At 42.1% G+C, this 17,053-nt stretch overlaps 1 protein-coding gene across 5 annotated transcripts in view; it reads right to left on the bottom strand.

Annotated features, from left to right (window-relative positions):
- The window catches only part of SULF1 (sulfatase 1), a 160,926-nt gene that overhangs the window by 26,804 nt on the left and 117,069 nt on the right, over positions 1 to 17,053 (bottom strand). For all 5 annotated transcript variants that reach the window (XM_068525459.1, XM_068525458.1, XM_068525456.1 and 2 more), the window contains 5 exons: positions 10,322 to 10,472; positions 9,187 to 9,362; positions 7,553 to 7,681; positions 7,219 to 7,275; positions 6,310 to 6,439 (listed from right to left, as the gene is read on the bottom strand). In XM_068525459.1, coding sequence (XP_068381560.1) covers positions 6,310 to 6,439; positions 7,219 to 7,275; positions 7,553 to 7,681; positions 9,187 to 9,362; positions 10,322 to 10,472 — 643 coding nt within the window. The remainder of the gene's footprint in view (positions 1 to 6,309; positions 6,440 to 7,218; positions 7,276 to 7,552; positions 7,682 to 9,186; positions 9,363 to 10,321; positions 10,473 to 17,053) is intronic.

Genomic DNA, 17,053 nt, shown 5'->3' with positions numbered 1-17,053 from the left:
TTGGCTACAACTTGTTCGAAGATACACTGCAATGAAAGCTTAATTTTACACACATGCACACACGCACATTAGTTTTCTATTATTATACGTCTTACTACATGGATTTGGTCCTAATTCGGGTCAAATCATATTCTCTGAGATGCAACCACAATACAGTAAATTTCTGATAACCTGATTATCCTTTAAGCCAGTGCCAACATCATGGAAAGCAGTTACCTGCATGTGGACATGTGTTTAGAATTTTCATCTAGGGTGAGGGTGGGCGAAATGGGTGAAGGGGGTCAAAAGGTACAAATTTCCAGTAATAAAATAAATAAGTCCCCGGGAGTGTAATGTACAGCATGGATTACAGTTCATAACACTCTATTGCATATTTAAAAGTTGCTAAGAGAATACATCTTAAAAGTTCTCATCACAAGGAAAAAATATTTGGGATTGACCTATGTACACTACTATGTATGAAGTAGATGGCTGGTGAGGGCCTACTGTAGAGCACAGGGGGAAGAAAAAAGAAGGTACCATCTGTTTGCAGGACATATATTAAGTTAACCTTAAAAATGCATTCCAGGGACTTCCCTGGTGGCACAGTGGTTAAGAATCCCCCTGCCAATGCAGGGGACACGGGTTCGAGCCCTGATCCGGGGAGATCCCACGTGCCGTGGAGCAACTAAGCCCACGAGCCACAACTACTGAGCCTGTGCTCTAGAGCCCGCGAGCCACAACTACTGAGTCCACGTGCTGTAACTACTGAAGCCCGCACGCCTAGAGCCCGTGCTCCGCAACAAGAGAAGCCACCGCAATGAGAAGCCCGCGCACCGCAACGAGGAGGAGTAGCCCCTGCTCGCTGCAACTAGAGAAAGCCCGCCCAGCAACGAAGACCCAACACAGCCAAAAATAAATAAAATAAATTAAAAAAAATGCATTCCAATATACATTAGGTGCAGACAAATACTGTTTGATTCCACTTATACGAGGTACCTAGGACAGTCAAATTCATAGTCAGAAAGTACATTGGTGGATGCCAGGGGCAGGGTGGGGTGAGGAGGGGGAATGGGGAGTTAGTGTTTAATGGGGACAGAGTTTCAGTTTAGGAAGGTGAAAAATTCGGGAGATGGATGATGGTGAGAGTTGTACAACAATGTGAATGTACTTAGTGTCACTGAACTGTACAGTTAAATATGGTTAAAATAGTATGTTTTATATTATGTGATTTTACCACAATCAAAAAAACATTAAAAAAAAATTTTAACTGGGTGGTGATGGATGGTAACTAGATTTAGTGTGGTGATCACGTCACAATATATGCAAATATCGAATCATTAAGTTGTACACCTGAAACTAATATAATGTTATATGTCAATTATGCTTCAATTAAAGAAAAGAATTTTCATCTCAACACTGCGGAATATAAGACCACATAAGCATCCTTGTTCAAATTGCTACTAACTCAAGCTATTGTCAAACTTTCTCACAAATACGAAATAGAGTTACTTGTGCTGAGGAGATTTATCTCCTGCTTTCCCTGAGATGGGGTAAGATGGGATTGGGGAGGGGAAAGGGGAGGGGGAATAGCAGAAGAGACAGAACATGTTTCCTCCTTTAGATTTTAATGTGAATAACCATTTGTAAAAGTCAGTGTTGGAATGCTGGAAGAAGTATGGTTCTTGCAAATGAGGGAAAGTAAAACTGGTGAACTGACCTTGGCTAACAATCAATAGCTAGTATTTGCTGAGTGCTTGCTATGTGCCAAGGACTACTCCAGCTGCTTGATATATTTAACTCCTATAACCTTTACAGTAACTCCCGGAGGCAGGTACTATTATTACGCCCATTTCACAGATGAAGAAACTGAGGCAGAGTTAGGTTAAGCAACTTGCCCACGGTCACATGCCAAGCAAGCAGTGGACCCAGGATGCAATCCCAATGGATGAGGACACCGATACGAAAGGAGAGTGGTTTGGGGCAGAGTGTGAGGCTGCAGGTGGGCCTCAGTTGAGGGAATGGCGCTTGGGAAGACAGAGGTGACAACCTACATGCAGGTGAGAATGTTACGTTTACGAGACAGGGCGGGCGTATTGGGAAATGAGAGTAAAAATTAAATAAGGTGGGGCCACATTACGTAATTGATGGAGAAAAGTGTCTGTCCTTAACGTTTGTCTGTTTCTGACTCGTTTGGAACATTATTAAATACGGTTTGATGTTTAACCCTGCGATTTGTATTTTGAAAAATGCAAAGAAGCCAAGCATCTAGGTAGATGCCCAACTGTTCAGACTCATCCTTCAGTGCAGGCTGAAGAGAGGAGGAGGCTTGCCTTCCACGCTGGGCTCCTGTGCAAATGACAGTTCAGCCAGAGCAAGGCACTGGGGGCTCAGTCTTTCTGGCCAGCTTCTCTGGAACCAGGAGAGCCAGGGCAGGGGGAGGTGGGTCAGTGGATGGTTACAAGCCATCCTGTGATCTTAACTAGGGCTCAGTGAGTTTCTGGAAACAGGCAGCCCATTTCTGGCACACTAACAATTCTAGCCAGAACTTACTGGCAAATGTCTTTTTATTCCTGCTCTGTAGCTGGTCACAAAGGGTCTCAGGGACCTCTGGTCAGAGGGATAATTTCGGGATGACGACATAGATCCTGGAGCTAAACCAGCTTACACTCAACATGCTACATTCTAATTTCCTTTGCTTGATGCTGGGGTCCTTTTAGAATTTCAATGGATTTTTTATTTTGTATTGATACAATAGTAGAAAGGCAAACTAAATTACAAAGATGCTGGAATTCAACAACTTTACAAAAGGACATGACATTTGCTTTATAAAAAGAAAACAAGTTGCTTTCTCCTCTTAAATGACAGAGAATATATAAAATGTACTTCAAAATGGAATGCCCAGGAATTTCTCATTTATGTAACTCCTATGTTCTCTGTTGAGCCAAAGTCTTCAGACAGAAGTTGAGTTTGTGCATGAGTGGGTGCCTGTGTACATACACGCGTGCATGTGTGTGTGTGTAGTGTGTACATAACTACGCTTGGGGGTGCAACGCCAGCTGAGAGGGTGGTGGGAATTCACATTCAGCCTCGTATTAATTCAGGAACATGGAAGTAATGCAAACACATATGTCCGTGCTGTCTTAATTAGTCCCTGCTGGTTGTTTTGTTCACGTGGTGGAGAAGTGATGCCAACTGCCTGCAATCCTGGCCCATTTTAACTGCCTGTTGGCTTCATAGGAATGAAAACAACAGGTAAGATGGCCTGGAACAATAGTAACACCCAACATCCAACGCTTGCACATGCTTTACAGCTCATCTAGCGCTTTACATATATGATATCACTTCTTCCTCCAAAGACAGAGATCAAGTTTCTTTCTTGAGCTAGAAAACCCAAGACTCAGGAGAAATTAAGCTTTTTGTCCAAGAACACGCAACCGAAAGGTAGTGGATGTCAATATTCTAACCCAAACCTTTGAACTTCACATTCTTCTTTCCTATTTACTCCACTTCCTGCATCCACGTTGACCCCAAACCATCCTTCGGTGACCAGGCACAGGGGTCTGGTGAGGGGGCGGTGCACTGTTTCTGTGGGGATTAGGAGTGAAGGGAATGGGGCTAATGGTGCTGATTTTTCCTCTACACCACATAGAGGGTCAAACCAAAGACAAGATGGTGCTGCCTTTGAAGGAAGGCAGTTAACTTTGCTTAGAGGAAGAGAAGCAGGGCACAAGCCATGTGTGAAACCCATGTCAAGGGAAGGAAACCCAAGCAAGTTAGCTCTAGCCTTAGCTGTCGCCTTGTTCCTGAACAATCTCATTATTCTGGACTTTTTTTCTTTTCTTCTAAAAGTCAGTGATATTGTAACTAAAAAGATAATCTTCAAAGTGGAGCCAGATAAAAGAGCAAAAGGCCAACATATAACGATTTATAGAATACAGCTATGTCAGGTTAGACTTACAGATTTAATAACTACCTTGAAGAGGCTCAAAATTTTCTCAGTTCTCAGATTCTAAAGCTATGGTTTGAGCACCACCTATAGAAAGAAATCACCATTGGGCAGAGTCTAATTCTTTGCTCCACTAATTTAGGCACTTCTCAAAGAGATTGTTCTTTGAGAAGTTCTCATATATTTATGTGATAGAATCCAAATTCAGACTGATTAACATAGAAATAAAGCAGCAGAGGAAAATTCCAGGGAGCCAAATATTAAAGCATTTCATGGGGGCAAAACAAGTTTAGAAAACTATTAATATAAAAAAGCAAAGTGAAGTTTTTAACATAGTTGGCATTCAGCACATGAGTGAAGCGCTTGTGCCAATAATCTAGTTTATACTGCATTTGCCCTTGAGGACATATATTAAAATTTCAGCGCAAGCCATATGGATAGGTTTGCAAAACTGTATACTGAAAGGTAGGCCATGTATCTTATTCTCAAAGGGTTATAAGTCTCACCACTTAAAGGGCTGAAATAGTAACAAGATCACCAACGTGCATGAGATATATTTAACACCGAACATTTCCAACTCCTGAATAGAAGTAAAATTAGTCTATTGAGGCTGGCTCATAAAAATCATTTTAGAGCTACAAAACAATTCTGAGACTTTAATCATAATAATACTTAGAGCTTCCATAAGAAGGATTTGAAGACTTCAAATTGAAATATAATGAACAGGTCTAAGCTTCTCCACTAAGCACTTGAAATCTGACTTACCAGAGTGCCATGAAGGCCTGGTTTTATCCCTTCCTTCAAGAGCCCTCCCTCCTCACCTTTTTCCACTTCAAAGGGATTCCTGTGTGTGAAAAGGCATGAGGAAATTCAGAGCATATGAGGGTCAAGTAGTTCATTATGAACATCTATTCAGTACGCTAGATGCCGTATAAATAGAGTATAATGAGTGAGGCCATTTTAATAATAACGGGGCTATTTATTTAATGTGTCTGATACCTTGGACTGGTGTTGGCTAGTTGTGTGGTTATTTAGAGGTCAGATAAATTTAAAAAAAAAAAAGACTCACAGAAGAATTGAACTTCTCTTCACCTTGTTAGTGAAATTTACCTTGGAAAGCAGCAAGTGGCCGGAGTTTTGGAATTAGAAAACTTATGGATCCCCAGATTGTAAAATGAGGATTCTTCACTCAACGGATGTGAAGATTAAATTGAGCTAATGTGTATAAAACTCTGGGTGCAGTGTCTTACATAAGACAAATGCTCGATAAATGTTATTTTTCTCTTTCCTCCAATTTTGTTCTAAATCGCAATGACTTAGGCAGAAATTCAGTCCCTCTCATCATGACATAGTGTATTTCTCCCAGCTAGCATAGGTTTCCATCAAGAGTGCTTAAAATAACTTGTGTTCCTATGTTCTCACCTTCCTTAAAAACAGATCTGTGTTAATTCATCACACGGTAATTCTTCAGTTCTTATTGGTAATAGTTGGTGTTCTGGGTAGCCCTGAACTCCCTGGTAATATTTCTATTAATGAAGAGGATTCATTTTAATGAAATATTTGATGTCAGAAATTTTGTGAGCACAGGTAGAAACAATAATCAAACAGAATATGGTTTCCCTTTTCATTCTTCAACCTTGGTCACAGACTCTGTCCTCCTCTCTGGGTTAGATGACATCTGATCTTAGTTGGCGTGGGGAGACCCAATCTCTTGGGGTGATTCACTGTCCAGAGGCTCAGCGTCTACCCAAGATCTCTTTTTTTAAATTAATTTTTATTGGAGTATAGTTGCTTTGCAATGTTGTGTTAGTTTCTGCTGTACAGCAAAGTGAATCAGTTATACATATACATATATCCCCTCTTTTTTGGATTTCCTTCCCATTTAGGTCACCACAGAGTACTGAGTAGAGTTCCCTGTTCTGTACAGTAGGCTCTCACTAGTTATCTATTTTATACATAGTCATCTACCCAAGATCTTGATTACGCTGCCTCTCGACCCTTCCTGATGACCAGTTAGGAGGGGCCCCAGGGATGGAGCTTTCTCCTCAGATGGAACCAGTCTCTGCTCTTTCTAACTGGACTACCCATTTCATATGTCTGATATCTTGAACGGATGCTGGCTAATTGGGTGGATATTTGGAAGTCTCTCTCTGAGAGCACCATCTTTTTTAATTGGAGGAAGCCCAAGCAGTGATGAGGAGGCCCAGCTTGGACCACTTAGACACTGCTCAGTCATGGGAAAGATGTCACAGTGAGCACTCCATGACTGCTATGAAGAAATTCTTTATACATAAAGGTACATTATTTGACATGTTGAAAATATTTTACGTTAGAATTAGAGAAGCATGTGAGTCATGGTGCAGAACAGCTGTGTCACTCACCTGCCCAGGTTGTTCACAGGCTGTCTGGTACCTGGCCTGCTGGCACAGTTCTTTGACCCTCTCATATTTGGGCAAGTGATTTGACTGTTGGATATTCTTGTTGGATTCTTCCTTCTTACGTAGAAATTTCCTTTGACAGAAAGGGAAAAGCTTCTTATGTGAGAAGGGATCTGAAATGACCTTCGCTGAGACCTGCCTGTTCTTTTTCCTTCCCTGTCACATGACTCCACATTCTCCAGACAGCAAGAAATTGATATCAAGGGTAAAACCACAGGAACCCCAAATCTCACGAGTCCTTTGCAAAAAATTACAAGCTGGAAACTATGAGGACGAGAGGTCAGGGGAGGAAGAGTCATTTCCTCCAAAATCATTCATTTCGAAACTCTGGGCAGGAACGTTTAGCTTTCCAGGCTCAAAGTTCTTTTTTTTTGTTAAAAAGCAATGATAGAAAAGCTTTTCTCCCGCTCAGTGTAAGTATGGGGGAAAACAAAGGCACTGGGCGTTATAAATCAAAAGGGCAAACCCAGAAGTGACTCAGGAACAGCTACAATCTACTTGTCTCGTCAAAACTAGTAAAGGCACATAAGGAAAAGAAGGAAAAGGGTGTCAGGCAGAAGATGGGAAAGAAGGTTGAGAAAGTCAATTGACTGGTCCAATTAGGAAGCGAGGTGGAGAAATGCAACTGTCAGTCCACAGCCATGTAAGGGCTGTGGTCCCGTCCTTGCAATTCTGATGCAACAATCATTCCTCTGCTGGCCAGGGAAGGATGAGTCGCAAATGTTCAGTCTTATGACTAAGTTTACGAAACCTGCACGCTTAGTAAACCAAAATAAGGGGAAAAACATTCCCAGCAGGGAGAGCTGCCCACTAGGACTGGTGCCCAGAAGCACCCCACGAACCAATAATTACCCTCTTTCCACGAGGAATGTATCACGCCAAATTTTGGCCTTCTTGTTTGTTCGAAACCTGAAAGCAAAACAATAATATTTACTGTTGGCATTTGGACGTTTTTCCAAACGGATCTGTGCTAACAGTTTATTTAAAGCAACACCTCTCGCTTCCCGCAGACCAGGACACCAGGACTGCATCTCCATTAATACGCTATTCACAAACAGCCAAGAAAGTCTCAGCTCTGGGTGATCCTCAGGTGCAAAGGGTATTTTGCCTCTACCTCTGCCAGCTGCTGCCCAGCTCTGGGAGCCAATGTGCTCGGGGCTGGCTCAGGGGAAGAAAACTGACGCACCTGTTACCTGGCTTTTCCTGGTCCAGGAGTTTGAGGACAGACTTGCCGTCTATGTCAGGAGGTGCGTCGAGCCCAGCAATGTCCAGGATGGTAGGGGCCAGGTCAATGTTTAGAACAATCTGTGGGACTCTGCAAAGGGACAGATGGTCACGCCCCAGACCCAGCACCAGTGGAGGGTGCCACCAGGGCTGTTTTCTCCATCCCAGGGCTCCCTGGCCTTCACTGCTTCTCAGCCTCTCATCTGGTCCCCAAGGGATGTTGGCTGCATCTGGGAGGTGCCTGAGTGGTCAGCAACCAGGGCCGAGAGAAAGACGAACCGGCTCTCACAGGGCTGGAGAGACGCCTGCACCCCTGAACTCTGGCCACACTGCCAGACAAATTGTGGCCTGATATTTGGTTTTTGTAAGCTGTGTATTTTCTTCTGAAACCCGACAGTCCACCACTCCTCTGTTCAACTAGGGCTTCGAAATCAACCTTCTGAAAAAGGACACAAGGTTTTTATACTTGAATTCAATCCATGCTACCTAGTCTTGCAAACATAGAGCCTTCTCACTCTAGATCTGACACTTCCCCAGGGGTTTCCAATGATCTGGAGAGACATGATAACATTCTCCAAAGAAGTCCCTCTTACTGCCATCCCCTCCTCCCCAGGATGCAGTGGAATGCAGCAGCGGACGAGACTCGTAGAGGAGACTCAGGATATCTGGGATCTGGGCCCCAAGGCTGCCACCTCCACGATCGGGGGCTCTGAGACAGGCACGTTACCCTGTCTGCAGAGCGTCGTCATTGTGAAATCAGGGGTCCAGGCTGGATGGTCTTTAAGGATCATTCCAGCTTTTGAATTCTACTTGCACTCTTCTCTTTCACTCTTTCCATAACTGGTTCATGTACAAGATCTCATTTTACACAAAACATTCTTTTAATGATTAAAAACACATTTATTTACGTGGTTGAGTTGCCTCCATCTGAATATTGCCTATTGCTTCCATAATAATATCAGAAGTTTTTCACCGATGCTTTTTAACGGGCAGCACCTGCTCTATGTCTACTAACAGCTACACAAAACATTCTGATCGGTAGGGCATATGAAACCCATTTTACGAGGGGAATATCTAGATACAAAGGGATGCAGAGACTTGCTTAAGGTGACAGAAATGGAATTCCAGTCCTTCAGGCTTCTTTTCTTAAAATTTATTTAAATTTATTTAAACTTTATTTAAAGTTCTTAAAATTTAATTTTCTTTAAAAAATTCTTTAGTGATAATTAAAAAATAAAAAAACAAGAGGAAGGACTGGTTATTTTTAAGAAAAAGATTCAAAGAAGGTAAGGGTGATGTCCCTAAAGGTCACATTCTGTGTCTGTGCGCACAGCCTCGTGCATTCTGGTAAATTTGAGAGAATTAATCACTGATACAGTTATTTTTCCTTTCTCTTGAAAGAGTCAGTTAATTTAACATGTGGCAGCGGTGGGGGAGGGGTGGAGCAGGGAGGAGTTTTTTGTCTTCTAAATTACCAACCTACATGCACCCTTTTTGTTTGGATGAAAGGAAACCAGAGCCTGAGATTGGTAATTGAATTATCTCAGACGTACACGAGCTATGACAGCTGAATGTGGGAAACAGAGAAATACGTACATCGATCCTGGTTCTACACTTGGACCACGAATAAAGAAAGGCACACGGATATCAAAGTCATATGGCATGGATTTCCCCTTGACCAGTCCAAACTGCCCGATATGGTAACCGTGGTCGGCAGTGTAGATGATGTAAGTATTCTCCAGCTCCCCCATTTCCACAAGCATATTGTACAGCTGAAACACAGCACAGACACCAGTCAGAAGCAATTGTGATGGCGCAAGATGACAACAGTGTTGCCATGATTTCACCCAAACCTTTTTTCCATTATTTTTAGAAGGCAAGAGCTGCTTTAATAAGGCCGACAAACATGCACATTACCCACATTTTCCAGTTGCCTGCAATCCTGGAGGGAAAAAGTCCAATAACACAGTTGATTTTGTATAATATGTAACTTTTGTGAGTCTGGTACGTTCTATTTAAAGGTTTTGTTTGCCTATTTGGAAAAAAAAAAATCCCACAAAACAACCTCCACCACCAAACTTTAAGGTTTTACTTTGAAAAGTCCATTTAAAAGCAAATTTGACTATCATCACTCTTATCTAGTTATCAAGGGTTAAAAACAGGCTACTTCTGAGCCTGATCCAGCTAGATCCAGCCTTCAGGCATGTCTTGTTTGGCTTAGGTTTTAAAATTCAGGAAATTTCAAATAAAATTTTTGTATTTCTGGCTTCTTTTAGAAGTTAGAGGACTTGATACTGGATCCACATTCTTACACAACAAAAATTAGTTGAAGTTGAGTAGTTGCTCCTTGCTTTAGATGGGGGCACTTAGTTTCAAGTTCACCACAGCCCCACCATTCCCTATTGCCTTATACTGGATCTGATTTCGCTATTTACATTATTTGCTTAATTCCTGAAGGTATCTGTGGCCATAGCCCTTGATTTATGATGTCTTGATTTGTATGTCCTCTTTGCTACTGGCTCCACAAGAACCAAGCATGGAGAGGTAATAGAAAGGGGACGAGATAAGGGAGCAATGATAAATTAACTGAACACACACACACACACTCTCTCTCTCTTAAAATGAAAAACAACAACAACAACAACAACTACAAAAACAGGATTGGCAAGAATGGGTCTACATAAGGGGAGCTGGACCAAAACCTGTCACCGAGGCAAGTTCGCGTGCTTACCCTTTCCACAGAATCGTCCACTGACATCAAAGTCTGAAGCCGTTTGCGATGTAGAACGTTTGTAAATTCCATGTGGATGGGCAGCATGGGTCCCGTGTACTGCATTATCCAGTGTTTGTCCATATTTGGTGCATAGTTATAACTAGGAGTTCTGCAAATATCCAGAAAGGAGTCTTACTACATACGCTTTTTAGCCATTTAGAGACATATCTCAAGTTAAAGGCTGGAAATAACCATTTAGGAAAGATAATTTAGACACTGCTAAAGTATTTTTTTCTCCCCTACATCTCTCTGTGTTTATATAGAGATCTGAAGTCTGCACCACCCCAAACAGCACAAGTCCTCTGAAGGTATATGGATTCAAATTTATAAGACCAAGACGGGCAGCTAAAAATCTAATTAGTGCAAGTTCCTTTGGGTCCTTTGACTAAAATGTGTAAAAACACGTCAACGTGGTCGTGGTCATGTTACAAATCTACAGATAAAACTCAGTAATGTAGAAGGGAATGTTCTCATGGTGATATTAACTCGTAAAATTTTATTGCTAATTAGGGTATGAAATATAGTCACTAATACGTTATGTGCAATGATGAGGAATCAAAATTTCAGTACATTTTCTTCTCTTGAATTTACTAGGGTATTTTATGGACTACTTACATATCTAGTCTCTATGAATTTTTCTCATTCCTAACCTTGTATATAGATACCATTAATTTAATTGGATTAGCTGGAATTATAACCAAGTCTACGGCAATATACATGCTTACCAGTAGAGCTATTCATTATAGACAAATCAATATAGGTGCGGGGCATAATTTTTTGTTAACTATAGGGAAGTGGGTTCTGTTGTTCTAGGACAGGTGGTTCAAGCCTATATTTAATCTACTGCAGAGATCCAAGAGGTGTCCATACTTTCCTTTGGGGCCGCACAAAGCACCTCACCTTCTCTTTGAAGTATTCCCCAACTCCCTGGACCATTAGATGTTGCTACCTCACACTCCCAAAGAACGTATCTATGCTAGAACAATTCCCACAGTGAGAAATGTTTGTTTTTCCTTTGACCTCTCCGCCAGACTATAATGTACTTGAACCTTTTCCTTAGCTGATAAGCATATAAGCGTTGTTTAACATTAAAAACTTAGCGAGTATTTACCACATGTCAGCTATCGTGCTAAGTGTTTTATTCACATCGACTCATTTAATTAGCTCAGCTCTTCTGGGATATAGGTTTATCATTCCTACTTTACAGCCGAGAAAACTAAGGCTTAGCAAAGATAAATAACTTTCTCAGGTTAATAAAATTAGCGGATAATAGAACCCAGGACTTGGTTCCAAAGCCCATTCGCTTCAACAAAATGAAAAGAAAGTAGAATGAGCGGGGTTTCCTGCATCTGAGATTCATATGAACCACAACTGTGCAAATAGCCAGTCTCACAGAATAAGCAACAGTCTATGTTGATTGAGAAATCTGATTACCAGTCTCTGTTCTGGGGAGGATCCTATCAGTGAAAGATGGTGGATAATGACGACTGAAGGTGACCCTGTGGCATCATTTATTATAAAACTAGAGAAACAATCAGTCGCTGTGAGCCTGGTGAGTCCAGCTGCCTCGACCGTGTTCCAGTGGTTCCGTCATGGAGGGAATTTCACATGGGGGAACTTGGAGTTTCTGAGATGCATGATTGTACACAGGGGTGTTTCCATGAACACAGGGCTCTATACATGCCACCTGTGACTATACATTTTCTTTTGCCAGTGGATTTGCAGCACCTCTCTTTTAATATTTGAAAATGCTGTTTTGGTACCATTGGTCTTCCTGGTGCAAAAAGTTAGCCTGATGATCTGTAAGGATGCGGGTTAACCAGCAGAAATGCCACAGCTCAAATGCCAATATAACACTGTCCCTAAAAGTGTACAAGTTACACTCAGAAGTGTAAGTTAACTCCCCTTTAAAGAGACAGATTTGTAGGGTGGGAAAAGCACTTGCAGCTTGATTTGCTCACCTGTAAATGGGGATAAGAGCATCTCTAATAAAAAGTTGTTTTGAGGAACAACAAATCTGTCTGTCTATCTATCTATCTGTCTATCTATCTATCTATTATCTACCTGTCATCTGTCTCTATCCCCTCTATCTATATTTATCTCTCTATATCTATCTATCTATCTATCTATCTATCTATCTATCTATCTATCTATCTATCTATCACTTTAAAGTGCCCGGAACAGAAGACGTACCTGAGTTTCCTACATGAGCCAATAAAAAAATGTATTCTATATAAGGATATGGGTTGAAAAAAATCTCATGGCATTAAAAAACAAACTTTCAGATATCACTTGCCATTCTTTTCAAGAGAAACTTTCAACATTAACTTTCGTCTCCTTACCAAGTAGACACCTCATGAACCAAATGGTCCCATTTTTGGCCTGAAAGCATTCTTCATATCTAAAATTGCACCATGGGCCAAATCTGACTCTTGTATCTCAGGGGCCTGGGCAATAGGAAGGGACTTAAGCCCATGTTTCTTATTCTTCACGCAGCATGTCGCCTTACAAACAGGATTAGATTAAGAGACAGAAGAGGAGGTGGAGAGAGGGGGCTTCTAAATCCCGGCGGAAAGAGATTTTCACCCATGGGGGTAGTTTGAGGTCAGAGAAAGAGAGCAAGTGGGTCACGAAAGGTCCCTCACCACTTACTGATACGTGCCCTGAAAAACAATACGGCTATAAAAGATTACATGGGGTTTCTTCATAATACCTAACCAGCTCCTCTTACTGCCTTTGATGTTGGTTTACCTTAATTTTAAAATAAATCTAGTCGACTTTTTTTAAACCACAAAAACTCAACACAAATAAAAATTACAATAGGGAACCAAAAGGCAGGCTCACAGTGGGCAAATCAGGTCCTCCACCGTTTACCTTCAAGTGCTTGGCAGGGTTCCATCCACCTCGCTTTGAGGAACAGGGAAGGTTGCAGCAAATTACAAGCCTCAAATTGGACTCCCGGATTTACAGAATGACATATGTTCAATCTGGCTTATATTAAAAGGGAGAGTTCAGGTCCGCTGTCAAACCTGTCCTTCCCCCATCCCCTGTTTTTCTTAATTTCTGGATGCGGGAGATGACCCCCCCCTGCTCTGGGGATGAGGTTCCAGGTGGGATCTCAGCAGGGGGGGAGGGGGGATAAGCATTTGCCTTTTAAAGGAAGACCGGCTTCCACTGCTTCCCACAGAACAGCAGCTGCTCAGGGACCTGCAGGTGGAAGGTTGGGGGTCGCTGGAACTGACAGTGTTGTTGAAAAGTGATCTTTTGCCAAAGACCTGCGGTTGCCTCCTGCTGGGGTTTGCCAAATTCCTGGAAGATGCAGCCTTCTGTCCCCCAGGGATAATGAAGGCTTGCCGCCCTAAGAATTGACTTACAATTATTCAGACAGAGCCTGGAGCTGTTGGCTGGCACACGAGCCACAGAGAAGCAAGTAACTGTTTTAGGGAACAGTGGAAAACCACATATCCAATTGTTCCAGAATGTTTTGGAATCAGACCTGAATTCTCATCCCAGTCCTGTTACTTACTAGTGTGTGGTCTAGAGCAACTTTTTGCTCTAGGCCTCTGTTTCCTCATCTCTATAATGGGAGCAAGGATTTCAAAGAGTTCTTGTGAGGCTTCAAAGGGGTGTCAGTGACTCCAGAGGACAAATGCTGTGACCACATCACACCCACACTTACAGGTAGCTGGGAGAGAGCTTATCACATCACAGCTCACCTGCTTGCGGTGGCAGCCCGGAGAAGGCAGGGCATCTTACTCCCACTTTACAAATGAGACAGTAAAGCGTATGGAGGTGGCCCTGAAAGAACATGCTGGGACCCCTGCTCCCTCCATGACGTCACACTGAACTGCCGTCCCCAACAAGCACCTCAAAATGCCCATCATTAAAAGCACTGATCCATACATTTCTTTCTATAAAAAGTAAGTCCTGAAATCATTAGCCTTCATCCTGATTTAAAATATTAGCTGCTGGCTTCCCTGGTGGCGCAGTGGTTAAGAATCCGCCTGCCAATGCAGGGGACACGGGTTCGAGCCCTGGTCCGGGAAGATCCCACATGCCGCGGAGCAACTAGGCCCATAAGCCACAATTGCTGAGCCTGCGCGTCTGGAGCCTGTGCTCCGCAACAAGAGAGGCCGGGATAGTGAGAGGCCCGCGCACCGCGATGAAGAGTGGCCCCCGCTCCCTGCAACTAGAGAAAGCCCGCGCGCAGCAACGAAGACCCAACGCAGCCAAAAATAAATAAATAAAAAATAAATAAAATAAAACATTAGCTGCTTCTGTTTCCCACTCAGACGCCTCCCACCAGCTGCTGTGTGTCTATGTTTGTTGCAAATACAGAATCAAGTCCGACCCTCCAGGGCGCACTGGAGGCACCCTCAAAAAGGTAGATAACACTGGCTGTTTGCTTGAAAATGGAGAGGACAAAGGACCAACTTGTCGTTTTTGAGTTTCTGTTGCTTTCTTTTAAAGAAACCTCAAAAAACGAAAATCTGTCTGAGTTACAGTAACATGTGTCTGGTCTGTTGTTTGTTCAGATATGTGTTTGACCCAGAACTGTGCTCTCCAGACCTCCTAACTTTCAGGAAGGCACCTGTAACCCTCAACAGATTATTCCAATACTTAAAAACGTGAGCTTTGCCCAGCAAGGCTTCCCTGCACATTGCTTTTCTCTAGTCATTGTTTGTCTGCAGTTATTGCTCAGTGTACGAGCTCGCAGATCGCTCAGACTACTGGCCTTGTACGTTCAACCTTTGCCATCAATGCCAATTCTCCCCAGGCTTTGGTTTTCTTGCTAGTATTGCTTATTGACATAACAGGGATAAGAATTCTGAAAATCAATCACGTCCCCTTTCTATTTGATGGGTGGTTGTTTAGGGAGAATAATTCTTACTAGCACAGAAATAGTTTCAAGAAATGCATGTGTCATATATTAAACCCATTCGCGGGGAAATGCAAAGAACTTAGCAGTTCATTTGTACCGCTGATGGTCTTTGCTGTCACCCCAGAGAAAATATATTTTGAGCGTTTTGTATTTGAACATGTGTTTTCTTCATTTGCTATTTAGTCTCATACGACAACAAAAATCCTAACTCTTAATACCCTTATTGGTAGCAGGATCATTACTCACTGAGAAATAGGTCTCGATTCCCAGAATAAGTTAGTTGTACAGATTTAAGATGCACACACTCAAAGCATTAAATTGGAAATTCTAGACTTAATCTCCCAGGCCACACCATCTCAGCTTTCACTAAAATTAAACTTATTTAATTTAATTGACTTCTTGGAGATCTTCCCCATTTGAGTTCAAATGTCTTTAGGTGGGTAATATTTGAACACATGCAGGATAATACCAAAGGATCTTGATTATAGATATATCATAAAACTTTACAATAAAAAGGCATATCATAAAACTCATTTAAAGAGTCTTCCAATGATGCTGCAAGCTCCAGTTCTAGTTGTGCAAAGACATACATAGGGAACTCTTCTCCTATTAATTGTGACTGTGATGGGTACTGAACAAGCCCGGTGTAGTGGAAGGATCTAGGGTCCAAGAGAGTCGAGTTTGGGCTCCAGTTTTGGCCCTATCTACTTATGTGACCTGGGCAAAGCTATCTGGGTCTTTTATTAAAAAAAAATAAACTTTGGGTATTCATTTTTTTAATGTAAAAATTTATGGAATTATACTATCTCTAGGTACCCATTTAATTTATAAAACTGATGGTTCAACTATTTTCATACTAGTTAAAATAGTGTCTTAATGTCAGCTAGTTGGTGGGGTTAACATGTTTACTCATTTGCTAAACAAAAATGTATTGTACAACTAGAGCAACAGGAGCTGTGCTCACCAGACAACGAGAGGTAGAGATGGACCGCTGGGTCCTGCCTTTGGGAAAGAACGACCTTGCCTAGCAGCAGGGCACCATTCACGTGATACTGAGTGTGAATACGGCTCCCTGGACTTGTGCGATTGCACTTCGGGGATCTGGGTAAACAGCCAGTGCAATGGGATATGTAGTAAACAGAGAGAGAAGAAGAGAGTGGGAATATAGGAAAGGGAGCAATGAATTCTGCCCCAATCACAAATGTTTATGGAGGATTTAAAACTCTCTCATCTTCGAAAGCATATCCTTTTATGTATCTGTGGAAGAAATGAAGGGAGAACGTGCAAATTCTTCTTAAGGCAAGACATTTCTTTCCAACTTTAGATAACAAAGGTGTTTCGAAAACTGTTCTGAGGCTTACACAGACGTAGTTTTCCCTTTGACATGCCATGTCCATCCCAAACTCCACTGTCAAAACAATTCCTGCAACTCAGTGGATGTGGATTGTTCTACTGAAATTGTAGATTTCACATGAACCTCTGTGTGTGTGTGCGTGTGTGCACAGTCATATACATTTCCAGGGATGGAAAGAAAGAACTGTTGAATTGGAACAAAAAAAATTTTTAAGTTCATAGATGCATAGTTGGTAGGAAAGTATTCAGGGAGTCTGAGCTCCAAATAGAATCATCGGGAAGGTAAATGGAATCTCCTTTCTCATAAAGGCTTTTGTCCACAGGTGCATATTATCACATCACTGAGGCCAGGAGAGAAAAGCGATGCCAAGTGAGGATGAGGCTATAGCATTACTGTGAGGATACGGGGGAGGGAATTTACTGGGAAGTGCAGGAGGGTCGCAGCCATAGTGAAG

Source organism: Eschrichtius robustus, chromosome 17 (assembly GCF_028021215.1).
Source record: "Eschrichtius robustus isolate mEscRob2 chromosome 17, mEscRob2.pri, whole genome shotgun sequence".
In the NCBI taxonomy this organism is placed as follows: domain Eukaryota; kingdom Metazoa; phylum Chordata; class Mammalia; order Artiodactyla; family Eschrichtiidae; genus Eschrichtius; species Eschrichtius robustus.
Note: the sequence above shows the minus strand (reverse complement) of the source record. Positions and strands in the feature narration are given on the sequence as shown.